This window comes from Hyperoodon ampullatus, assembly GCF_949752795.1.
Source record: "Hyperoodon ampullatus genome assembly, chromosome: 1".
Classification (NCBI taxonomy): domain Eukaryota; kingdom Metazoa; phylum Chordata; class Mammalia; order Artiodactyla; family Ziphiidae; genus Hyperoodon; species Hyperoodon ampullatus.
Genome location: NC_136914.1, coordinates 24,487,178 through 24,514,743, shown reverse-complemented (window position 1 = coordinate 24,514,743; position 27,566 = coordinate 24,487,178). Strand labels below are relative to the sequence as shown.

Below are 27,566 nucleotides of genomic sequence, written 5' to 3'. Positions count from 1 at the left end.
ATGTCAATAGAGTGGGACTTCTAGGGATGAGGTTAATGATGAGGTTGTGTTCATTGAATATTATTCTACTTCTCAGTGGCCTGAGTCTTCAAATTCTCTCTTAAAAGAGAGCTAACATTTGTTAGTAACTAAATGCCAGTTACTGATCTAAGCTTAGAGCTTTATGTGTATAAACATATTTAATCTTCACAAAAATCTCATGAGATAAAAACTATAAGAACAAATATTAAGATACTATTTCAATTTTAGAGATGCGAAAAATGTTTTACAGTTATGGTTTAAAATAATTTCTTACCCCAAATTCATATGTTCCCATTTACTCTTTCTCTGCTACAAATTAAAGTTGGATTTTCTAGATTATGAAGAAAGGGAAGTAATTGTAAACTCAATGTATATTTCGTTCAGGGAAGGAAATTTGCTAACAGGATGGGATCTGTCAAGAGAAAACTTCATTGATGTGATAAGATTGTGAACTAATGATAAAATCAGGGATGGGGACGGATACACTTGATGACTTCGAAAGGTATCTTATTGATAGTTAACTCTTCAGTTGACTATCAGGTGTAAGGCTTGGTTCTTGTCATATTTTGCAACTAACTTTTGTGTAACCTCTGGAAAACTCTCCAGGTTTCAGTTTCTTATAAAATAAGGTATGAGTCTAAATTATTTCTAAATTGTCTAATTTTTGTGATACCCCAAAGGTATGCTACCAGAGATACACCAAAGCCAATTCATTCCCTAAGTGTCTAACACATGTCTTGTACAATAGTAACTAATATGAGAGGGAAGGAAGGAAGGAAGGGAGGGAGGGAGGGAGGGAGGAAAAAAGGAAGAAAGGTGGGAGGGGAGGGGAGGAGAGGGAAGGGAGGAAGGGAGATTCCTATCTTTCAGTTCATGATTTAGTTGTCAGAAAAAAAGGCACACACATGTTAAGAATTCTGTAAACAATCCTTTTATGACAATGAAAGTGTCATAGCAATTTAGAAATTCATGTTTGCGCTAATAGTCTTAACCAGGACACATGAACTGAAGGACAGTAATGACTATTGTGGTAGGTAAAGAACACTGGACTAGGAGTCAGAAAATTTCATACAAATCCCAATTTTTGCAAAATCGTTCTTATTGAGTGGAAATCATAATAATTATTGAGCATCTATCATGAATTAGGTATTTCAATAACTACTTCATATATGTTAATAATCCTCAGTTTTATTGAACCAAAGTTGGAGCCTTCAAATTTTAGTGATTAAAAGTACAACATTTCTTTTTCTGGTAGAAAAAATTCTGTTTGTGTTATGAGCTTTTTCATGAGTCCTTATATTCAGGAAGTTGCAGAAATTGAGCGGTCATTTAATGTTGGATGGGCAGCTAATTTACTTAGTCTGCAGTATGATAGTAACTTTCCCTGCTTAATTGAGAGAAATGGTTAATAGAGAGTAGGAAAGAAAATTTCTGTATAGTTCTTAAATGTTCATCATACCAGCTTTTAGTGCCAGTGGAAGGTTTTATGCCATAGAAAAACCTAATGGTTCAAAATGTTCTATTCTTTGGGGGCATGGAAAATGGCTTCATGTTAGTTTGGTTTGTTTTCTGAAGAAAATTTCCAGAGCTGGGATTAGCTCAAAATCTTTTTTGAATCTTACAAAGAGTAAAGGTGCTTATTAAATGTGGCAACCTCTGCCAAATATTCCCTTCAGTATAAAAAGCTCCATTAAGCCAGGATATTGGGCACTTTCTCACTGCATGATGTATACATGTGTGTATGTGTATGTGTTTCTGTGTGAGTTTAATTTATGAAACCAATTTCAACACTGCATTCTTTAAAAGCTACAATCCTAAATTTTATAGAGAAGAAAAGACATTTGGAAATCATTTACTACACTACCAAATCTGAATGCCAATGTGCTACAATTTGCCAATATACTGTATTCTTTACTAATGTTGCCTTCTTTTGTTTTCAGAGGACATGTAAGGAGAAGGCCAGAATGGGCAAGAATGTTTTTTTGCCTTTTTTTGTTTTTTTTTTTTTTGCTAGTCCAGAATTTTTTGATCTCTGTATATTTTGCAACCAATAGGGAAAAGATGTATAATTGAAAAATAAATTAAAATGTTAAATTTGAGGACACAGTGCTTTGAATAAAAGTCTCAGATAATGTGAACTTGATAAGTTCATCTATTATAAATAAAGATGTAGCATAAATGAGAAATTTCGTGTCTTGTGAGGCTGAAGAAGTTTTAAAATGCATCTAATACAATGAAATATTATAAGGAATTAATTTATAAACCAAATCATTGATCTGTAGAAATTCGGTGATAACATCTCACTTCTTTTGCACATTTTCAAAGACAATATATTGTGTGAGAGCCCTAGAACTCAAAGCTGAAATGGATCTTAAAATGCTCTTTATTAGTTTACTCTTTGGGTAGATATTATTTCTTGAAGTATCATAGAATGTGAGATCCAGAAAGGAGTAAGGGATGGAACTAAATATTTACATAAGAGGGAAGTGTAAAGGCAAAGCCATTGTGATTGTCTAGGTTCATGTGAGATTTGTCTGTACTCACATGACATTAAGTAGCTCATTTAGGTGAATCTCAACAGTTTATGAACTTGCAGAGGAAAAATAAATACTCTTCACATTAGTACATTTTGTTTTACTTACTAATATTATTAAACCAGATATTTATATCTTGATACACTGGTGGTGACATTTATAATTTTTCAAGAAATTTTCTTTATATTACTGTATAAAATTTTCATATTACTTTATTGAGTGCAAGCCCTGTTGGTATTAAATCAGTGTAGTCAGATTAAAATTACTTAGAACAGTAATTGGACAAAAGATATAGGTAGGGACTTCCCTGGTGGTGCAGTGGTTAAGAATCCACCTGCCAGTGCAGGGGACACAGATTCGAGGCCTGGTCCAGGAAGATCCCACATATCACGGAGCAACCAAGCCCATGCACCACAACTACTGAGCCTGTGCTCTAGAGTCTGCGAGGCACAACTGCTGAGCCCATGTGCCACAACTACTGAATCCCAAGTGCCTAGAGCCCATGCTCTGCAACAAGAGAAGCCACCGCAATGAGAAGCCCGCGTACCGCAAGGAAGAGTAGTCCCCGCTCACCACAAGTAGGAAAAGCCCGCACCCAGCAACGAAAACCCAACGCAGCCAGAAAGTAAAGAAAGAAATTTATTTAAAAAAGAAAAAAGAGTTAAAGAAAGCAGAACATTAAAAAAAAAAAAAACCTCATTGATTCCTTTCCGCAAATAAAAAACTTATATCCAACTATCAATTTTAATTTATAGGCAGTGACCATTAGAGTTGGATTAGCATCATGCTGATCTTTTAAATTTTGTTTTAATTGAAAATAAAGTATGCGTCTAATCAGGGTGAATAATGTCCACAGAAATGTGCACCTGTGTTTTGTGGCTGAATTTATTTACATTTACATTAACTGATTAGCTCCTGCCAACCAGTTCCACATTCAACAATTATTCATAAAAATGCCTCATTGTTTTTGTTGTATATTTATCCCATTGAGTAAGATGGACATTCTAATATGCTGGGTATTTAACTATAGTTAAAATTAATTGAGAAACTGCTAATTTTTTTAAAGCTATGAACAGAAAGCTACTTAAGTCTTATTAAGCAGAACTTACAAAACAGGAGCTTTCAAAAGTAGTTTACATACCTGGTTTTGTTTTTAACCTAATTATCTACATTTATAGAGATAAACCATGTAATAACCTATATAATAAATCCTAATTGAATAATTCTGGTAGTTTCTGTGATATAAGGATGAAGATCACATGAGCCTGTCCTGAAGTTGGCTCACAGTTTTAGCAGACAGGCACATAAACTGTTTCAATATAGCATGATAATAGCTAAAGCCTAGCACTTATTCAGCACTTTACGTGTGCCTGCTCTGTTTTTAGTAGTTTTATCTCATTTACTCTTCCCAACAGCCCTTAAGAGTGGGTTCTTTTACCATCTCCATTTTACAAAGAGAAAAATGCTGCCCAGAAAGGATGAGTAACTTGCATAAGGTAACACAATTAATAACTTCCTGTGCTGAAGTTGAAACCAAGCAGCCTCAGTCTCACTCAAGAAGCAAAGGTGTACATCGGCTATTGTTGCAGCAGAGATGATGCTGAATTACAGCTCAGGAAATGAGTTCAAATGTGCTAGGTGAGGGCTGCACAGTGATGGAAAAGGAAATTTTTAGGGTGGAGAGTCAGGGACTGGAACAGTTAAAGAGCTTCCTGGGAGAACAGAAGAGATTTAGTGAGGGCAAGGAGCTATGAGACCAATGGATGTATGCGGGAACTATAGCAGGTTCTTACTACCACAGCAGAGTCTTCAGAACATCTGAGAAAGAACCCTTGGATACATGTTGAATATACAGTTTCCCAGACCATGTCCTAGAATCTCCGCAGTGAGGCCAAATGAGCATCTTTTTTTTTTTTTTTTTTTTTTTTTTTTTTTTTTTTTTTTTTTTTTGCGTTACGTGGGCCTCTTCACTGTTGTGGCCTCTCCCCTTGTGGAGCACAGGCTCCAGACGCACAGGCTCAGCGGCCATGGCTCACAGACCCAGCCGCTCCGCGGCACGTGGGATCTTCCCGGACCGGGGCACGAACCCGTGTCCCCCGCATCGGCAGGCGGACTCTCAACCACTGCGCCACCAGGGAAGCCCCAAATGAGCATCCTAATAGAGCATGTCAGGTGATTAACTGCTCTGTATCAGAATTTTCAAGATTATCTGCAAAACTGTAAAGTTGAAGATGAGAAGTATCTGGAGATGAAGCCAGTGAGGTAGATAAGGACCAGATCATAGACCTTTTAAATTTGTCCACTTTCTGATTAGATTATTTCACAAAAATAATAAACAATATTTCAAAATAATTAAGTTTAACATAGGTTAAAAACACAGGTTAAAAGCAGTTCAACAAACAAAAATGAAACAAAATTTGTTCTTTCATATCCTTACTTCACTTATCTTCTAAAGCACTCCATAATAAAGTACTGAATCTTACCTATTCTTTTATTGAGACACTACATTCCACACCCCTACCCCCAAGATGCCCATTTATTTGCTTCTTGAACAAATATTTAGGAAAACTTTCAAAAGATATGACCAAGTTCAGCATTCATTGATCTCTCCATTCATTTAATCTAATGATTCTCAATATTGGCAAACAAGGATGAGCTGAGCAGCTTTTTATAAATGAGTATAAAAGGAGAAAATTGATTTATATATATATATATTTTTTTTAATTAATTTATTTTTTCTGGTATCTGCTATGTGAAAACCTTTTTCCCCTGTACTCTGAGGAATACATGTGTAAGATAAGTATACTGCCCACAGGGACCTTGAAATCTAGACAGGAAATAAGATATGTATCCCCCAAAATATAATAAGTTAGAATATTATAAGAGCCCCAAAGCACTGCAGAGAGTGTGCTACAGGAGTTCAGAGAATTGCAGTATTGCTTACTGTTGAAGGCATTAGAGAAGCTTTCTTGGAGGAGTGGGCATTTAAGCTTCGTTGTAAATGAGAACGAGATTTTGATACTAGGGTTATTGGAGAAGGGCATTTCCACATGCTTAGTTTGAGAGATCATAATGACTGAAGGCAAGTTAAGTGTCAGGATGGGTGAGAATTAGGGTTAAAAAGGATTGTTGGAAAAAAGTTGTCTTGGGAGTTGGACTCAGGTAAGTCAAGGTGAGGGCATTAAAATGGAAGGTTGTTCTCATTTTGAGGGGTGCCTGAATCCCAGTCTAAAGAGTGTGGAATTCATTCATGGCCTAAGTGCAATGTTGAAATCTTTCAGCAAAGAAGAGGCACGAAGAACCGTTTCAGAAAGATCAGTCTGATGTTAGGGTGTGGGAAGAATTGGCTAGGGGAGGGACTGAGTTAGGGGATCTCTTAAAATACAATAGTACAGACAAGGATTATAATATTTTAAATCAGGTTTTCATTCCAATATAGAGATGAAAACATGGAAAATGATAGTTTGCAAAACAAGCCCTATTCAGAAGTTGACCTTCCCCGTGTATGTTGTGATTGTTTACTTCTAGAAAGTGAAGAAATTTAAAAAAAAAAAGTTAAAGCTTCATCTGGTCCCTGTCTATGTCTTGTATAATGAATTGTATTGCAGTCTATGTCTGCATGTTGAAAGCGTCCAGTTCTGTGCAGGTCAGTGGTTAACAATCAGCTCTCCAATGAAAAATGCCTTAATTTGTAACATTTGCCAATTTCTGTGGTGTAAAATAATCCTTCCCTGTGGCCAATTTCAAATTATCAATGTGAATGAACTGTCATGTAAATGAACATGACTTTGGGAAGTGTTGGGAGGAAAACTTCTCCTCTACCAATTTAGGACTGACTGATTTGGACCCCTCTACTTCACTGAAAATGGACAGATTAACAAGAGGAAAGTTTATTATGCAGATGGAGCTACTCGGAAGCGAGTCACTGAATAGCCAGACAGACGTAAAGGCTTCTATACCAACACAACACAAAAGGGGGCCGGTGTAGGGCTTCAGTGGGAAAGTAGGGAAGGTTCTATGGGGCTTTTTGATGTTAATGGACAGCTGGATTCACTTTTCTGGTGCCCAGGGTCAGTCTTTTCCTAAATAGGAAACTCTCTAGGAGAAGGATCAATGGAAGCTGTATTTTCCAGAGGCTCCGCTTAGGTTAGGGTAATGTTACTTTCTGTGACTACCGATTGTTCAGAAGTTTTCAGTTTAAAATATTTTTATACCACGTTGGTGGGCTGTTAATACTTTTAGGAAGAGATGAAAATAATTCTAGGGAGCCCTGGTGAGGTGACTCCTGCACACCGTCACATGTATCCCACCTCAAAACTGTCTTTTTCGTGTGGTGAATTAAATTATTTAAAAAGAAACAAAGAAAAGAACAAAAATGAAAACCAATAGTTTCCCTTAACAGTTGTGATCTGTGCATAGTAGTGGAGCTGACACCTTCAGTGATCAGGATTTAGCTATTAGGAACGGACAGATTTGGGTGAACACTACAAGGTTTCTTGATAATTTGAGGGAGTTTAGAAAATGAAGTGTGGAAAAAGAGGTAAGCTGCGTGTGACCCTCATAAAGATGACAGTATATAATACAGCAGAAATTTGCTAAACAAAGTCTTTTCGTAGAGAATCCTTTGGTCATGGAAATTATCCATCTCTGAGTTATGCCTTAAAGGGTCAGATATCCTTATGTCTATGAGTTCATGTAATTTACTTGTTCAGAAGGTGTTTATTGAGCATCTATTATGTGCCAGATGACAAGAAACTTAATGTGCATTAAATAATACTTGTGGAACTGGCCAGTTGGCTGCCACTGTGGTGTGAGAAAAAAAAAAAAAAGAAAGAAATTTGCTAAACAAACTGACAGTGGGTATAAAGTTGAAGTAAATATTTTATGTTTATTCTGCTCATTCCCTTTTTTTGGTTTTCCTTTGTTATAAATTGATTAAGTTGGGTCTATGTGTATTGGCTACAGGAAGATGCTAAACTTCTTGTCTTCTTTGAGAGGGATGGTGAAAGAATAATTTAGGTGAAGTCATTTTGGTTTCCAGGTAGCATAAGCTACGTGGTGGTGAATTTCATGATCACACCCTAACGTTAAGGGGTGGAGAGAAGAAGCAGGTGTCCTTGTTCCTCCTCAGTTTCCTGACCAGCATCTTTCCTGCCTCCCTAATAACTCTTGGTTCAAAGCTTGAAGTTCATCAGACTACTCTACTTGTTACCCCTCTTTATTGTAGTCTTCGTTTGACCCCCATCATATTCTTGCCCCTATTCTTTAAAAAGAATGTGGATCCTTATTCATTTTCATGATTTCCAATATTGCTCTTGAAATAGTTCTTATTTATCCAAATTGTTGCCTCACCTTAGCATCTCAGCTCCTTGTGATTTCAGATGGCCTTGACCTGCAGCAGCTTGAAGCAAGATTTCGGTTCCCAGCCAGAGATTTGAGGTCAGGCAGTGGCAGTGAGAGTGCTGAATCCTAGCTAACAGCCCACCAGGGACCAGTGGACAGTGACAAGGCCCTGGCCCATCAGCTGTGTAGAAATGAATTTCCACATAGAGACGGAAAGTAGTGAAGCAAGTAAAGTGTTTATTAGGAGGAAAAAAGAGTACAGTACGTGTGTGGATAGACACACAGGCGGGCTCAGAGAGAGAGTTGCGCCCTCGTGGTAGTTTCAGTCACTTTTATGGGGCATTTCTTCCGGGTTTCCTTTGGCCAATCATCTTGGTTTGCCTGGTTGTGAGTCTGTATTTGGTATATCTCAGGGTCCGCATGTGTGCATGTGCATCTCTTAGCCAAGATGGATTCTAGCGAAGAGGCCCATGGGAGGTTGACATCACTTACTATGGGGGGGCTCCCCCTCCCTCTTTGAACCTCCAAGGAGCCTTTCTGCACATGTGTCGTCGGGAGGTCTCCTTGAGTTCGAGAATGCGTAATATGAGGTCTTTTATCTCTTATCTGGGCAGGGCCCAGCCTCCTCCATCATCCTGCTTTTATGGAGTTTCTGTCCACAGGGGAGAAACTCTTCAGCCTGGGGCCCATCTATCTCCTGCCTCACTTGAACTCCTGATTTTTTTCATAACCTTGTTCTTCATCCTATCTCAGGCAGTGTATCCAAGTGCTTACCTGACATCTCCACTCCCATGTCCAACTGGACTTTTAAACTTAACTTGAACAAACTGAACTATTGCATTTTTTTTCACTTCAAATGTGTTACTTCTGCAGTCATTCCTCTCCCAGTAAATTCCTACTTAATCCGTCTGTTTGTTTAGGCACAACCTTAGAAGTCATCCCTGTCTCCTCTGTTTCTCTCCTAGCCCATATCCAAACCATCAGGAAATTCTGTCCGTCTACCATGAAAATATATATACTCTTCAACCAGTTTTCACCACCTGTACTGATGAAACCTTGTCCAAACCACCATCAGCTCTCAACATATTACAATCACCTTCTAAGTGGTCTTTCTGCTTCCATGCTTGCCTTTCTGCAATTTCTTTTAACTTGGCATTGCCACATTTTATTCACTACAGGTGAGTTACCAAATCCAGCACACACTCGAGGGGAGAGAATGACACAACAGTGCAAATTCAAGAAAGCAGGGATCTTTGGAGGCCATTCTAGAAGCCGACTACATTAGCCAGTATATCAGGTTTTAAGTGCTAGTCCTGGCAGGCAGAATTTAAGGCTAGAAGCTTACTAGCACTCTATAGCAGACACAGAATTCAGCTGTCTTTCAGTTTAAAAGCTGCCAGCATTCTCCTACCTACTTAAAAAGTCCAAGAATGGAAAGGCAATCTTTTCTTCCAGTTCAATACTATACCAGCCAAATCTGCTCATGAAAAGCTGCTCTGTATAGTTCAAAGTCAGCCAGCAGCAACTTGCAACCCCTAAGGCCCTGGCATCTGTGTTTTGACCGAGATGACTCATGGCCATTGTCTTTCTGATGTTCTTGGGACCCAGAGCCTTTGCTGAGGTCTATTCATCCCACACACCATCACTTAATACTCACAACAATGTAAAAGGGCTCCTTGCCCTTGGGAAAAGTCTCCATAAGCTGCAGACAACCTTCCAGGTTAAAATTCTTAGGATTTGAGGCTTAAAGTTCTTACTCGGACCTTAGCAGTAAAAAGCCTACTGCAGAGCTGTTGAACAGAACACATGTTCTCTGCATGTGATCCAGCTAGCAAAAAAAAGAGGAATGAGCTGAGCCAATCACACCGCGTTCATCCGTTACAAATTTACCAGCAAGAAAATTTACCAATTCTTTGCTAGGCAGAGAAGCTGAGAGTGTAACACTAGTAAAGCTCCTTCTACATGAAAGGAAACACCAGGACTGAGGAATAAGTGTTCCCTGCGAACTTAATTTCCAAATATTTCATTTGCTTTATAACTTCATTTTCTTTAAATGTAGAAAATTAAACATAGTCACAGATCTTTGACTTTATGATTTATTTATGTTTATGTTTAGAAAAGCCCTGCCCATTCTATAATTGATAGATAATACTTACCTATATTTTCTTCAAGTTCTTTTGCATTTTCTTTATATTTAGCACTTTAATACATTTAAAGTTTATTTGAATGAAATTTAAGGATGCATTTTTCCCCCTAACACTTAACCAATTTGTAAAATCACAGCCTATTAAATAACCTGGTATATTTCTCTATGCCTATTGAAGGTAAAATAAATTTAGAACTCAAACTTCTCAAGTAGGAGTAAAAATCAGTACATTAGCCTTGGGGGAAAATTTGATAATATATGTGAAATTAGCCAATTATGTGCATATTAACTGAGACTTTATAATTCTGTAAATTTATTAAAAGAAATAGTCACAGATCTGTTTTATGACTCTCATCACAGCATTAATTGTAAAGAAAAATGCAAAAATTATGACACATGAATAAAGTTATATGATGGTATTTTCACTCATCATAAAGTACATTGAAGAAAAATGTTTGATGCGAGAAAAATCCTGAGAATGTAGTTTGGGGCAAAATTTAGAATAGATAATATACATTAATTCCAGTCAATTACATGTCACACAAAAAGACTGAAAAAAGTATGTACATATTTAATCAGTGATTATCTTAGATAGTTAGATTTTTATTTGTTTGTTTGCTTCCCTACCTACTTACTTATGAATCCTTTTTCTAGTTTGTACTTTTCACACTTGCTTATCTCCTCTAACGAATTTAAGATAATTGGAGGCAAGGACTTTTTATTAAACATACATCGCAAATCTGGTTTGTGATAGATTCTCAATACTGCTTGTTAAATGTTGTAAATGAAATAAGACCATAATTTCAGTTTGTGGCAGCAGCAGAACGTACCAAGAATGTTCAAGAGAATAAGCAGATAGAGGGATAATGGAGATTCAAGTCATAAAGAGGTCTAGCAACAGTTGGTTTGGATTCAGCCTAAGAGATTAGGGATCAGGGACAGAATTTCTTTCCTTGGGAGAAAAAGTAGGTAAAAACAGGAACTCAGCCTTACAATATCTGTACAATAACTGGGGGAAATTATATAGGAACTTTGAGGTTCAATTATCATGCACTTCCAGAATTGGGATATATGAGTTGAAACAGCAATTTCCTAAAATTGAAGCAAACCAAAGCACAATAAAATTAATAAGCTAGTCATTGTTGAGGTAGCTAACGCTACCATCAACAAAAATAGGCTGGTTTAAAAAAATATATTGTTAATCAGATTAGCTATTTCTATCTTAAATTATGTTGCAGTGTGTCTGGCATGAAGTCATTGTGCTTTCTGTAGTTGATTTTTCAATTATTTTAAATGAATAAGAGGATATAAATTTTGTCACTATGGTGAAGCTCTAGCACTGCTCAAAGGATAAAGTCCTTGGATTGTAAATGATTTGTGTTTCTTTGTACATATACCATAGCTTGATATAAAGCATACTCTGAGAGAATCAAATTACTACTTTTTTCTAACTTTATACTAAACAACGAATCTTCCACTCTGTTATGTGGTTTCTGAATGATTCTCTTCACCAAAAGGAAAGAACTCAAATAGGTTGCCACCCTGAGTTCTTACATCAAGTTTAGTTTTCATTATTAGTTAATATGTTGGCCAATATCTGATTAAGTACAGTCTTTTATTCATTTAGTTATTCTGAATCATCCCCACAAAATCTGCTTGTCCCTATTTGAGTTGATATAGTTTAAGTTCTGAAATTTCCAAACTAAGTAACAAGTCCTAATTTCTCCTGTGGGAATGAGCTAGTTTATACCTCTGTTATAGCCTAGTAATTTAGGTTACTTTGGGTTTTGGTCATAACCTTGATTTAGCTTTGGTTTAGTGACAAAGCAATGAGGTAATGAGATTATTAATGGGATTGATCACATCAGAGTAGGACTAAGAGCAAAGCTAACTCAACACTGAGCCAGGCATTTATGGGATATTGTTTCTCTCAGCTGTCTTCGATTATTTATTTTATTTTATTTTTTGCGGTACGCGGGCCTCTCACTGTTGTGGCCTCTCCCGTTGCGGAGCAAGGCTCCGGACGCGCAGGCTCAGTGGCCATGGCTCATGGGCCCAGCCGCTCCATGGCATGTGGGATCTTCCCGGACCGGGGCATGAACCCGTGTCCCCTGCATCGGCAGGCGGACTCTCAACCACTGCACCACCAGGGAAGCCCCTGTACTTGATTATTGATATCAGGCAGGAAGATATTTTGAAAATCTCTGTGATTTTAAGAAGGTGAACTTCAACCAGAGCTTTTGTTTACCTTATGCATCTGTACTAAAGGCCTTTTGATGTAGAGAATACATGGTGAAACAGTGGGACTTATTCACTTTTAAGCCTCATGTGGGTGTGTAAACTGATAGAATCTCCATGCAGGTCAATTTGGCAGCATAATTCAAAATTACAACTAAATATCTCTTTTAGCCCAGTTATTCTACATCCCCAAAATTATCTTATAGGTACATATGCATATAAGGTAAGGTTACTCATTTCAGCTGTGTTTGTAATAACAAAAGAGTGGAAATGCAGCACTGGTTAACTTTATTATCATATAGCCATAAAATGAAATACAATGTGGCCATATAAAAGAATGAGGGATCTCATTACATACAAATACATGGTAATTTGAAAAAGGCAACTTGAAGAACAGTATTATAACATGTTATCCTATATGTATATAGAAAAAAAATGACCCTCTGTGTGTGTGTGTGGATAGATAGATAGATAGATAGATAGATAAATAGATATAGATATATAGATGTGTGTGTTTCTATTACATACATATACATTTATAGAAGGTTATGCAATAAATTGGTAAGATCAGTGGGCTCTGGATGGCTGAAGACTAGGAGTGGAAGAGAAATCTTTTCCTGGATAAAGATGTTACACCTTCTGAATTTTGGACTATGATAATGTGTTATCTAGGCAAAAGTAAATTTATGTAAAATATATATAATATACATTATATATATAATAAAAAGAGAATAAGTAAATACATTTTTTTTAATTTATTTTATTTGGTTGCACCGGGTCTTAGTTGTGGCAGGCGGGCTCCTTAGTCGCAGCTCGCCAGCTCCTTAGTTGCAGCACATGGGCTCCATAGTTGCGGCAGGCAGGCTCCTTTAGTTGCAGCTCGTGGGCTCCTTAGTTGCGGCTGGCAGCCTCCTTAGTTGTGGCATGCAAACTCTTAGTTGTGGCATGCACATGAAGCGCAAAATTCAAAAAATATGTGAGTCCCCCAAAGTTTAGAAAGTAATTTAATAAATTATTTTACTACCACATAAATATTGCTAAATTCTCAGTCTGAGATAGAATAATATCCTGGCTGTCTACTTCTGTCAGCCTATTCAAATTTTAGATTCTACAACTTGCAACTTCCCAACCAGAGAGCTTATTCCTATATCAGAAAGGATGCTTAAATCTTAGGCATACTCTTTTTTGAAAATCATTTGTTCGTGTAGAGCTGAGTTATCAGTATGTCAAATACGTCCTTAGGACTCAGTTTCTTTCTCTCCATTTCTTGTATTGGTTCTGCATTGGACTTGTTTCTAGGGATGTCCCATCTACTTGGTGGCCTCTGTCAGTTTAAATAGAAATGCGTTCTTGACCTTAGCAGCACTGGCTGAATGAAAGTATCTCTTTCTCAAATTTCCAACACAATTCTCAGATTTGACCTTCACTTAAATAATTTGGATTTTGTGCTCTTTGTATCTGATAAGAATGGTTGTAGTGCTGATCCAGTAGCCTCAAAATAAGCATGGACATATAACCAAGGACTACCTTTTATTGAATGGCTGAATAAATAAATGAATTTTCATAGAAAATTGGCATGTCTAATAAAAGGAAAATATTTTCAAGAAAAGTGGCCCATTAAAACTACAGAACTCTAAATTATCCTATGTACTTTATCAGTAATAACACCATTGATTATTAAAACAGCAAAATACTATAACATGTGGTACACATTTTTTACTTAATTTTAGAACTACAAGAATATGTGCTCAAATCAGAGTTAACACATTTAGGTGACCGTTTAATTTTATTAGAATTAAAGAATTACTTTATATCATACTTTTTACCCTAATAGCTTAAAAATTAAAATATGTCACTTACAGTCAAATATGTTTATGTACTCAATAGATTTGAGCCAAATTGATCATGTTTCACTTCAAGAAATCCCTATAAATAAATTTTGATTCCATAGGACAGATCCATTAATTATGCTTTTAGGGGAGGTATAGTTAATGAATTTGCACTGTAGAATGATGGCATTCGTGCAAAACAATTTAACATCAGCTTTTCGATGAGATCTTCATAGAAGATTAAAGATTATTTGGTGGAGAAGTTATGCATCCCAATAAAATGGTCTGTTGCAATTTATTTTTATGAAAATTGGAACAGCCCTGATGAAAGCTTAGAATATGAGTATAATGACAGTTATGTATTATAATCCTGAATAGCCTGGTTGGATTGCTAATGAAGAATATTTTTAAATAAACTTTTTAATTTCAAAATAGTTTCAGAGGGGTGGGATAGGGAGGGTGGGAGGGAGAAGCAAGAGGGAGGAGATATGGGGATATATGTATATGTATAGCTGATTCACTTTGTTATAAAGCAGAAACTAACACACCATGTAAAGCATTTATACTCCAATAAAGATGTTAAAAAAAAAAAAAGAAAAGCTGCAGAGACGGTACAGAGAACTCTCATATACCCTTCATCCAGTTTCCTCTAATGTCATCATCCTCCCTCAGCAGAGTACATTTATCACAACTTAGAACCAATATTGGTCCATTACTATGAACTAAACTCAGTGATTTATTCAGATGTCACCAGTTTTCCTTAATGGACTTTTTGCTATTTGAGGATTTTATCCAAGATGCCACATTGTATTTAGTCATCATGCCTCCATAGCAGCATAATCTGTGACAGTTCTCAGTCTTTTCTTGTCCTTGATGACCTTTACTTTGGTCAGATTTTTGCAGACTGTCTCTCAATTTGAGTTTGTCCAGTGTTTTTCTCATGATTAGACTGATGTCATTGGTTTGGGGGAGGAAAATCACAGAGGTAAAGTACTCCTCTCATCACATTGTATCATGCTATCTATATGCTCTCTATAGGATGTTAACCTTGGTCACTTGGTTGAGGTAGTGTTTGCCATGTTTCTCCACTGTAAAGTTATCTTTCCCCCTTTTCATACTCTACTCTTTGGAAGTAAGCCACTAAGCACAGCCTGGGGCTGAGGGTGTGACGTTAAGTTCCATCTCTTGAAGAGGGAGCGTACCTACATAAATTATTTGGAATATTTCTGTAAGAGACACTAGTCTGTTCTCCCCAACTGTTTATTTATTCAGTCACTTATTTGTTTATGTATGAATTCATGATTTTTGTTTGATGCTTTGATTATACTCCAGTACTATGTTATTTATTTTGTTGCTCCAATTGTTCCAGCTTTGGCAATTGGGAGCCCTCTCACGTTGGCTCATTTGTCTCTTGGGCACACCCCTTCCTTTTATTTTTTGAGCACTTTTGAGCACTTTCTTACTTTCTGGCACAAGCTATTCATTCCTTGCCTCATTCCAGGGATCACCTATTTCTCCAAGGAGCTCTGGTTCCTTTATCAGAAGAAATCAAGACCCAGGCACTGCGCATTAATATAGAATAGTTTATTTAATAAAATTAACACATTTTTCCCCAGAATCAGAGGGAAAATACAATATGGCTTACATAAGAAAAATATTTTTAATATTTGTAAAAAAATTCTCTCATTTTCATGGACAAAAAGTAACTCCCTAATTTATGAATTAATGAAAAATATTTTAAAACTGAATTTTAATTTTTATGTTATTATACAAATGGCTGATTGCAAATTTTATACACAAGGCATCGACAGTATCAAGTGATAGATCAATTGAGAGTTCTTTATTTTTCTATGTAAAAAAAAAGAACAGAATAGTATGTTTCTCAAAGCTATTACAATGAATTCATATTTGCATTTATCAATAATAGATATAATAGTAGAAGCTAAGAGAAGATGTAACATTCAAGTTTCAACATTCTTTTCTGATTTAGTATTTTGTGTTCCTTATTCTTTAATTTCCCTATTTCTTTGGTGACAGTATATTGAGTGCCAAAGCCCTCAAATGTATACTTTGACCATGGACAGTTGAGCAGTGACAGTTTTGAGTGTGATTACACTTTCTAACCAAACATTTTAAGCATTATTTATAATAATAGATACTATGCCACTTTCCCAAATTGTGGTCTAAAATTTAACCTGAGAAAATTGTTATTAATATAACAAAAACATTTCCTTCCATACTCATTATTTATTGGGAAAAGACCACCTATTGTGATTCACTAGTACTTATTGTTCACTTTCCTGACTTTTTTTTGTGTGTGTGTGGTACGCGGGCCTCTCACTGTTGTGGCCTCTCTCATTGCGGAACACAGGCTCCAGATGCGCAGGCTCAGCAGCCATGGTTCACGGGCCCAGCCGCTCCATGGCATGTGGGATCTTCCCAGACCGGGGCACGAACCTGTATCCTTTGCATTGGCAGGCGGACTCTCAACCACTGTGCCACCAAGGAAGCCCCCTGATTTTTTTTTTTAATAAGCTTAACTTTGTTTATTTGTTTTTTCTCGGCAATAACTTCTAGTAATTCTGACATCAGTGTTGATAAAGTACTAGGTTGGTAGTCAGAGTTGGTACCAGGATACTTGAGACTGAGGATTTCACTGAGGTCATTTATCTGCTATTTCCAGCCTCTTGATAAGTTGCCCCTAATTATTCATATATTTTTTATGAGCCATCTCATTGGAGCCAAGAAAAGGTCTATTCAGCTCCCTGCCATTATTTTCCTCTAGTCTGGTGTCATTTTCATTTAAATTTGTTAATACTTATTCTTCACCAACATTGTGTGGCAGCTCTTAGTATGCCAAAGTGGCATGGTGTTGTCAAAACCTCTCTATGTGCTTAAATAATTTCTATTCCATTGAGAAATTTAAGGAAGAGGGGAATATTCCTTTCTCATTTCTTATAATTTTATTTTAAAAAGCTCGTTTTATTTCCACTTGTGCCCTCTTTTTCCTCAGAGTCAAAGATGAGTCAACAGTAGGAGATGATAGATAACACTGCTCTTCTTGGCATTACTATTCTCCTTCGCACTTAAAGCTTATATCTCTCCTGCCATCCATCTGTCCAGGAAGTTCCATAATCACCCACTCTGAGGAGAGTCTTGTATATTAATTTTAAATTGTCAATACTTTAGCAAAGAGTTTCTCCCCTTCCACAACACACCCACAAGCAGATAATATTTCAGTGTTTAGGTGTGTTGTAATTAAAGTATCGTTAAGGCACTAGTAACTGTTAGATTCCCATCTAAGGTGTGAGACTGGCTAAAGTGTCTGAGGTTACTTGATAAAATACAAACTGACCTCTGTGAAAATCTTTGTACTAGAATGTGTACAGTACAAATATTAAGGTTACTTAATGCTCATTAAACACCAAGTAATTGCAAAAATATTTTCAAAGATTAGAATCCTAACTCTGTTGTGTTTTTGGCCATCATATGTTGATCTGAAAGGATGGTAGAAGAAAACATACATGAAAATCTTTGTGAACTTGAAGTAGGACAAGATTTCTTAGGAAAAACATCAGAAAAGTATAAACCATAAAAAACAAACAAACAAAACGGCAAATAAGATGGAGCGCATTGGTTCTTTTGTAGACACTGTTAAGAAAATGAAGAGGCAAGCCCAAACTGGGTGAAAATATTTATAATAAATATATATGACAAAGGATTTGTATTCAAGCAACCCAGTGAAAGAGAAGAATAGGCAAAATATTTGAACAGACATTTCACAAAACAAGATATACTTACTAATGGTCAGTAGGCATATGAAAAGATGCTCGGCATCATTTGTCATCCTTGGAAATGAAAGGTAAAACCGCAGTGAGCTACCACTACAGACCCATGGAATGGCTAAAATTAAAAAAAAAAAAAAAACTAAATACCAGTGTTTATAAGATACAATGCAAATGAAAGTACAAACTATTGCATTTTGGAAAACACTTGTCAGTTTCTTATAAAGCTAACATAATACCAGATATAAATTTACTGTAGGAAGCAAGTAATTTCACCAGTAGGTATTTATCCAAGAGAAACGAAAACATACATCCACATAAAGATATATACAAAAGCACTCAGTATGGCTGTATTCCCAATACCCCCAAACTGGAAACAATGCAAATTCTAGCAACAGGTGATTGGATAAATGAATTGTGGCCTCTGCTAAATACTACACAACATTTAAAAGGATGGACTACTGAAACATGCAACGATATGATATGATGAATTTCAGAATAATTTTGCTGAGTGAACGGAGCTGGGCCTAAACAAATTCATATTAATATATTTCCCTTCATATGAAATTCTAGGGAAGGAAAAACTAACCTATAGCATATAGCTTATCAGTGTTGCCTGGGACCATGGATTCGGTGGGTGGGAGGTGCTTGAATGCAAAGGAATGTGAGGGAACATTTGAGGTAATGAGAATGTTCTATATTTTGATTTCAGTGGTAGTTATACATGTGAGTACATTTGTCAAATCTCATCTGGCTATATATTTTGAAAAGTTGCATTTTAGTATAGGTATGTTGATTTAAAGTAATAAAGTTGATTTAAAGAAAAAGAGGTTGGAGATGAGGGAAGAGTTTGCAAATTTAGGAAAAATATATTCTAAAAACAACAGCAACAAAGTGAGTAGTATCTTCAAAACTAATGAGTAGAAAGAATTCTGAAGAGCAGTATGCATGAGAGGAGGGTGATATTCACGAGAATATCTCTGATATGCTCAAAGGAAATACTTGGCTAGATTTTATTATTGAACTTAAAGATCTTACTTAATGTTAAGCTCAATTTGGAAGAAAATAAAAGAGAACTTAGCATACTTGGGATAGAAATAGAAAGGGGGAAAGTCTACAAATTTTTATAAAATAACATTTTACATGAAGGAACAATGCTAGGTTCATGTTTATTTAATCACCTAATGTTGGAATGAAGCACACATTTATTGGACTTAGAACCAGAAAACCAAGTTTTAGGACACTCAGACAATAAGAATTAGGATCATTTTATTTTTATAACCTGTCAAGAATGTCTAGTGCAGCCTCCAAAGGGTCAGAAAACCCAAATGTGTCATATGAGCATTAAGGAGATTCCTTCTGTTGGGATGATTTGCTTCTTTTGCAGAATAGCTTTTCCATATTCCCATGGGATTCACTTTCACGTTATTGTGAATGGACCATTTCCAAAGTCTCTAAAATATATTAAAAGCAAATGAAGCCATAATTCTAAAAAAATAATTTATGAAGAAAGTTATGAAAGAACACACACTGTTGGCTTTTAAAAACTTCAAGTGTAACTTGAGAGTACTTTGTTAATTTGTATTTAGATATACACTTGCATTGGTATTGCTGTCATTGAATGAAAGGGTAAATGATTTAAAATATGAAGTATGCATAAGACATATCTGAAGGATTTACTATAGTTTTTTATCTAAAGTGTGAATAAATTGGAATGACACCTAAATTACAGATCACCAAAGCACAAATGGGATAAAAACAAGCTGAAACTGAAGGTTTTTTATCCTGTTTTTTGCTATGTATTTCTCAACTTGATTATTAAATGCAGTTTATCAGATGTTGTCATATAAGATTGATTTGCTTTTTAAAAACACTTTTCTCAAGATTTCCTAAGAGTAATAGAATTAAAATGTCACACTATAAGATAGATTTGAAAGTTAAAGTGAGAACAAAGTTTTCTCTAAGAATGATATTCAAATAATCAAGGTTACATGATGCAAATTTTAGAGTCTGCTTTCCATAGTGCTCAGAATGACACATTTATTTCTGGGAAGTTGTGGGAGACCTTAACCCTTAAAGAAGTTAACCATGACGCTTTATTTTGAGCTCATCTTCTTATGGAAGTTAAAAAAACCTTCATCTGATCCAGGCTTTCAAATTTTTGTAACTGAATGTCATCTCTGTCTCCTGAATATGATTTTTAAGGACATAATACTTTAATATGCTATGCAGAATATCAGTACTTTAGGAAAATATCAGATAATTCAACTACATATGAACTGTGCTCTATCACTTGCTTAATTTCTCATGAAAAAGCTAATGATGAGAGGAACAGCTCAAGAGTCTTGTTTTTCTATTTCTCCAAAAATGTTTTACTCATTTCTTCTGTTAAAATCCTGCAGTAAATTGATTCCTAAGAAAACCTCTTTGTTTGCCCATTACATCATGTAATCAGACAGTGAAAGTCAGAAGTTCAGAATATTTCCTGATTTCGATCTAATAAATGGCCAAGAAGCTCTGAATATATTTAGAAATTAGTCAGTAAGTAACTCACCTCAGTTATCTGGTGCCTGTATTTTCCTGTTTCCTTTAGTAGATTATTGTTCAGCTTTATCTAATTTCCTCCTTTAGACATTTTAACTCAATGTTCAGGCTTATGTCAATTTCTAAAGAAAGTACATGTTGTATAAAATATTATACTGAGTATCTTGGGTCCTCTGTTTATAGTTCATAGCCATTGTTTCTGGAATAGACAGTCAGAAGTAATCCTACTTTAATGGATATTTAAAATGTGCCTGGGTTATTGTACATGTGAATCAAGTGAATTGAAAATAATCTTTGAGTAGACACTAAGAATTTGTAGCAACTGCAGCATGTATTCTTTGAATGTATTCTTTTGTTAGAATTTGTCAGCCAAACTTGTCTACTTGTTCCCTTATCTCAATCAAGGTTAATTCATGTTTTTTCTTTAATCTTTACTGAAAGATTTTCTGTATTTGTGTCCATGTACATTTGGAAATGGAACTGAAAAAATATAGGTGTGCATTTTTTTTCAAGGTTTTGTTTGCTTATCTACTTAAATGGAAGAATTCCTCTGAGAGAACGAGTTGAGAGCATAGTAAAATAACTTCTGTTGGGCTTCCCTGGTGGCGCAGTGGTTGAGAGTCCGCCTACCAATGCAGGGGACACGGGTTCGTGCCCCGGTCCGGGAAGATCCCACATGCCGTGGAGCGGCTGGGCTCGTGAGCCATGGCCGCTGAGCCTGCGCGTTTGGAACCTGCGCTCCGCAACGGAAGAGGCCCCAGCAGTGAGAGGCCCGCGTACCAAAACAAAAAACAAAAAAAACTTCTGTTGCTGCCTATTATCAATATCTTTTTCTTGGTTTTAGAAAAAAATAATGACAAGCTTCTAACACGCATCTCTTTATATAGGCTAATCTCCCACTTAAGAAGTTTTAATTGATTACATTTTTAAAGGACTAGAAGAACAGCATTAGCAACATTCTGATAATTCTCTTATATTTGTGTAAATCTTTTGTCCTTAATTTTTATTTAGCTGAATATAATAAGAAAGTTTGTCAAGAGCTATGAATGTGGGAATTTTTAGAATTTAATATTTCTTCATTTTGCAATTGTAAATTAATGGCAGATATGCTTTTCATGATGAATTAAAAACTGGGTACAATGACTCAAATCTCCATAAAAGGAAAATATGAATAACACATATTTGAAAATCAGCCTGAAAGACATTGAAATAGCACCGTAGTGAACCATTATAGGTATAGTTTAATTATCAAAAAAAGGTAAAAATATGTTAAGCAAATATAATACTAGATACCATTCTAACAAAAGATGGTTATTATATTTAATAAAATACACTTGAAATGCAAATTGAGAAGTGATAATTTGATTAATTTCTTAATTATTTCTAAATAAGGAATGATTCATTATACAGTAATAATTTGAATTTTTCTACATCCATTTTCACTTATATATTTGTTTTTTATTTTAACAAGGAGAGTTAGATTCTAAGTTAGGAATAATAAAAAATGACTACAAAAAAGTATCTCTTTAATTCAATTTTGTTTTTCTTGTAGAGTACAGATATGAGCCCAGCAAGTAGCACCACTTCACTTCCTGTTAGTCCTCTTACTGAAGAGCCATCGCCTTTCAAGGTAAAAAATAAATTGAAAACATTTTTAATAATTGTTTACAATTCTTTTAGGATCTTTAAAAAATATTTATTTTACTATAGTAAAATAGGTAGTTCAGGCGTAGATGGTGAGGTTAACTGCTTTAGTTCATAAGGATCTTGTTTCAGATGTTAAAATTTTGTTTTGTCTGTTGTCATTCTACTTGCTAAATAAAGGTAGAGTTTGAATAGAAATTGATACTTTATATAACACATTGTTTGCCTTGCATGTAAGAGGCAGTAATTTCATTGTAATAGTTTGATGTCACATGAATTATAGGTTTCAAATCCTGTATTTATATTAATTTAAGCAATAAGTTTGGAATGAATTATTCATCACTCATTGAGTAGTTAAACTTTCATTAGCTAGTTGAATTTTCATTGATGACTCTAGGTCATAATTAATTAATTGTGTATTCTTTACAAACTAATGGTAAAAATAAAAAATTAACATATGGAATCATTCCTCCAAACACTGTATTTTAAAAATATTTAAGTAAATACTCTAAGTATGATTAGCAGAATTCTTCAGTTTGGGAGTCTGTGTACATTACAAATATGAAGTCATCTTCTTGTTTTGCTATTTAAGATTAGATGTTTCTCTTTAAGCCAAAGCTTGTAAATCAGCTATTTTATATGTGTACCAGAGATTTTTGGATTTCTTTAGGATTATTGTAAATAAAGGGACTCCTTAAGATCATGGGAAAGAAAAAAAAAAAACTTGGAAAGTTGGGATGATACACTTATGTGCAATGGTTTCAGTTTAGTTTAAAGACAGGGAAACATATTTTGGGGGGTTATGATGATTTGTGTTTTATCATAACTTTGTCATTGTTTTTCATATGAAGACAAAATCTTATTCAACTTCATATTTCTTACATCTAGTACAGTGACTGACATGGATTTCTGTATACTCAATATTTGCTCTATTGTTAAAATGAAAATAATAGAAGGTTATAAATTCCATCGTGGGTCTTTAGTTTTCTAATTATAGGTGCTTTGTGGCTTAATGATAGACAATAATAACTGTTAAAGGCTCATTTTATGTCAGAGAATTGTTATATACTAAATAGAATTCTTATTATATCATTTATTGAGAAATATTTTATCATTCTACAACAAAAGAAGAAAATAATACTAATGTTTCAAAGTTTAGTATTCCTTAATATTCCATCTTATGGTAGATGGGATAAAATTTAAAGAAAAATCATATTTTTAAAAAGTTTTTAATTGAATTCTCACAGCATCACTAGAAACCATTTTCTCTTTTTAATATATTGATAATGACTACCCTCCTTGAAAATTAATGTATTTTTTAACAGAGGTAAAAGGAAACGTCAGATATATTCCAAAATCTGCTGACATAAAGCTAATATAAATATAATTATTTTAGTTAGTTTCTCTGACTGGTTCTAAGAGATCAGTATTTTTCCCGTGTTAAGTGTAAATATACAGTTAAAACTTCCAAGTGCTTATAATATATAATATTGGCTTTTGCTAACCAATATAGTTACAGTACCTCTTAATTTACTTCTTCTGTGATAGGAATATTATTTATATTTTTTCAAAACAATTTTATCAGATATAGAAACATCCACTAGTATTTAGAAGTATCTAAAATTAAGGTTTCAAATTACACAACTCCTGCATTTGCTTCTTTTATTTTTAGTTTATAAATTGTTGTCATATAAATGATTAATAGAATTCTTCTTTATCCTTATATAAACACAAAATATACAGAAACTATTTTGAGATGTACCTTAGCAATATAGTACATTTTAATTGCAAAAAAATTTGTTGAAAACAAAAAAACATGGAAGACATTGAAGTTTTCCGATAACGATACCCTGAAAAATCTTTCAATTTTAATTCATTTATGTCCGAAACTTTATTTAAATTTTTGATATTTGACCAACATGATTAACTAGAAAAAAAATTGACTATCTTTTACTCCCCAAGAATAAAATAAGATTAATCACCTTTGATACTTTAGTTGTATTTTCTAAGACAGTGATTTCAGCACCCAACTCTATAACCATCTGCCCTAATATTAGACTAGGAAGGCTTTTGAAAGATAAGCTTTGGTGGCCTGTTGAGAGACTTAATTATACCTTTTCTTCTGGGAAATAATTAGGTTAATAAAAGAAAGTATTCCATCCCTTTTCTTGGTCTATTTTGGAAGCACTCATATAACAGTTGGAGGAAGTTATCCTGTTTTGGCTCAAGTGTTTATCCAAGTAAATGCTTTCCTTTAAATATTATCTTCAGAATGATTTTCAGATTAAATTTATTTTAACCATACCATTTGACATAATGACAAATGGTATGTAATATATTTTTTAAATCCTTAATAATTACCTTCCCACTAATATCTCTACCTATATTATTGACTTGAATGTTAGATGAGAAATTGGCTCTCAATAGGAATGTACCACAGTGGGATTTATTAAATTTAAGGTAATAGAAAACTGGTAGTATCCTGGAGACTTATCCAAAGGGTCAAGAGAGGTATGTTAAGCTTTGGAGATACAAGAATCAAAGATAACAATTAAATTTTGTTTGGGATCAGATGCTTCTTTTCCATAATAAGACTGTATTTTTTTGGCACTACTAGTACTGGAGTACATACTTCAATTTAATTTCTAAACAAAACCAGATCTGCTCTTAAAAATAGCCCAAGCCCTGTATACTTACTCACGACTCTATTCCCTTACAGAACAGTTCACCTCGTGCTAAATTTCTTGCCCTTACCATTTAAAACCCATTGCCATAGTGTTTTGTTTGGTTTAGTCTTTCAAAAATGAGGACAGTTCTCACAAAAATTCATCCAGTCTTCTCTTAATAAATTACAAGATCTGGGAAGCTGCCTTTCTTTCAGATAGAACTGATTGATCAGAGATAAGTAGGGTTTCTCCATCTGGACAGGGTACATGGATACCAGTTCACCACAGTCACCATTCCCTATTCACACCTGGCAGTGAAAGCATTTGAGTGAACCCCTTCATATAAAAAGATGTATAATTCACAATCCTCCACCTACACCACAGGTAATAAACTCACAGATTTCCCAGTCAGACTCTTGGTGCTGAGAAGTTTCTAGGAGTCCAGGTTTTTATAATTGTGCAGACTACTGTTATGGACATATATTTGGAAACAAAGGGCAAATGCATAACTTCAATTTTTTAATAGAGTTTTCAGCATTCCATAAAATATATACATATGTGGTCTGACACATATGCCACTACATTATTATGGAAAGGCCAAGGAATAACAAATTTCACATGGGTGGAAACAATATTTTATTAAACAGCCATAATAGAATCATAATAGTGCAGGTTAATTGATCTAAGTGAGACTTTGATATAAGGAAAAAGGGAGTAGACTGCTTAACTGTTAATTAAAAATTTTATGTTTTTCTGTAGAATAACCAAGTTGACATTGTTACTTTTGATGTGCCCATTCTACCCTATTCTACCTGTTCCCTCTGCCATTCTCCCTGATTTCCTTAATCTGCCTTGTCTCTTCCTTTGTGGCCTCAGTCAGATGTACCACACCAAAAATGCTTTAGGGCCATCAAATATTACTGTTCTTTAGTAGGATGACCCTTTTAATTTACTTGTATATACACAGGTATTACAGCCTCTATCCATTCCTGGAACTAACGTTCTTGAAGCTAAAGCTGGCTCACTGTTCCTGACCCCTCCATTAATAGTACACTTGATTATGGGCCATGTTCTTTTTGCCAACCACATTCATCACATATTTTTAAATTTATTTGTTCTTCAATGAAGCCTGATGGCTAGATCTTAATCCCTTTTCCTCCAGAAAGCATGTTTTTTGATTACATAAGTTAGACACAGGTATTATCCTGCCTTATTCTTTATCCTTATCCTGTGATAAAGCCAAGGGGAAAGAAACAAATTCAATTTGCCTTTTCTTTAAACATTGTTTCAAAAGTACACCAAGACTATCCTCCATTCACCAGTCTTCAGTCAAAGTCTGAAAATAAAAATCACCCATTGCCTTCATGACCCCATTGACTGCTGCTTCTCTATGTTAGTGGGTCCCTGGCATGTGTAAGGTGCTTGGGTATCCAGTGCCTAGAATGCACAGTGGAGCCACCCTGCCTGAAGTCCAGCCATCTTCCCCAGGAGCTGACACAGAGTGGTGCTGGGCTCTTTCCTGGGTCTCCTCTCCTCTGGAATTCCAAGGTTCTCTGACTACTTTTCTTCATCCCACTTATTTAAGCAAGGGACACAGAGGAAGAAATAGAGAAATACATGAAGGTCTCAAAAATTTTATCCTGCTAGCCAATGCAGGGATGTTATGATCCACTTGACCATAGAGCCTAAACTCAGGACTTAGTAACATGTAGTAACACACATAGTTTGCTCTCAATTATATAAAATAAATATTGAGTAGAAAAAAACCCCAGAAAATATACAGTTATCAACAATCAACTATTTAGATGGACTATACTTTATTTTTTTCCTATAGTTTCTATAATGACCACTTATTTCTATCTTAAGAACAATATATTTTTTTTAAGAAAGCAGAAAAGAGAGTTGGGAACATTAGAGGCAGTGTAGCCTAGTTAAGAGACTTCCTAGGATCAAATCCCAGTTCTGCCACTTTCTATTTTTATAACGTTGAGCCAGTTACTTTGTGTCTCAATTTCTCCATCTGTAAAATGGGATCAATAGCAACTGCTTCTTCATTGTGTTCTTATAAGGTTAAACAAGTTATTAAGTAGAAAGTGCTTAGAATAGCACATAGTAAACAGTGTATGTTTTAACCGATCTTCTTTTACAGAGATATCCGTTAGTTTAAAGCAAGAAAGTTCTATATATTAGAAATAACATGAAACAGAAATATTTCCACTCAACTCCTCGTACTTCATTTCTAAATGTGAGAGTAGAAATATAAAGTCTTTACATTGATGAAGAAAAATGTTTAATATTCATTCCTAGAAGGCATGCTATTTATTTTATACCCTCGAGTATTCAGATGAGCTCATATATCAGTTTCCTCTCATGAAAAATAATTAATGGAAATGTTTATCAATTATGAGGGAGAAGAAGTTAATATAATGAATTTGTCTTAAGGGGAAACTGGTAAATATACATAAAACATTACTTGGAAAAAAGGAATACATAATAGTTTGTGTAACCATAGGATGTATGGTATCTTCTTATCAGGAACACACCACAGTATATTTTTCTTTAATTCCCCAAACCTCCCCCTGTGCATTAACCTGGTAACTTTCTAAATATGATCTCCACTGAAGGAACATTATTTAATCACATTAGATTCTGGGAAAAACCTCACTGTGAACAAAGCACTATTGATATTTTACTCTTTATATAACAGCAATATACTAAGTAGTGTCAGTTTATTTGGTCTAAAAACACCATAGTGGAAAAGAACACATTTGGAGGCTCTGAGGGAGTGGAGTCAGATAGTGGTATGACCTCATAAC

At 35.0% G+C, this 27,566-nt stretch overlaps 1 protein-coding gene across 2 annotated transcripts in view; it reads left to right on the top strand.

The window, feature by feature from the left end:
• CCSER1 (coiled-coil serine rich protein 1) overlaps nt 1-27,566 on the top strand; it is a gene marked incomplete at both ends in the record, with an annotated part of 1,070,022 nt that overhangs the window by 343,409 nt on the left and 699,047 nt on the right. For both annotated transcript variants that reach the window (XM_079713141.1, XM_079713142.1), the window contains one exon: nt 21,993-22,070. In XM_079713141.1, coding sequence (XP_079569267.1) covers nt 21,993-22,070 — 78 coding nt within the window. The remainder of the gene's footprint in view (nt 1-21,992; nt 22,071-27,566) is intronic.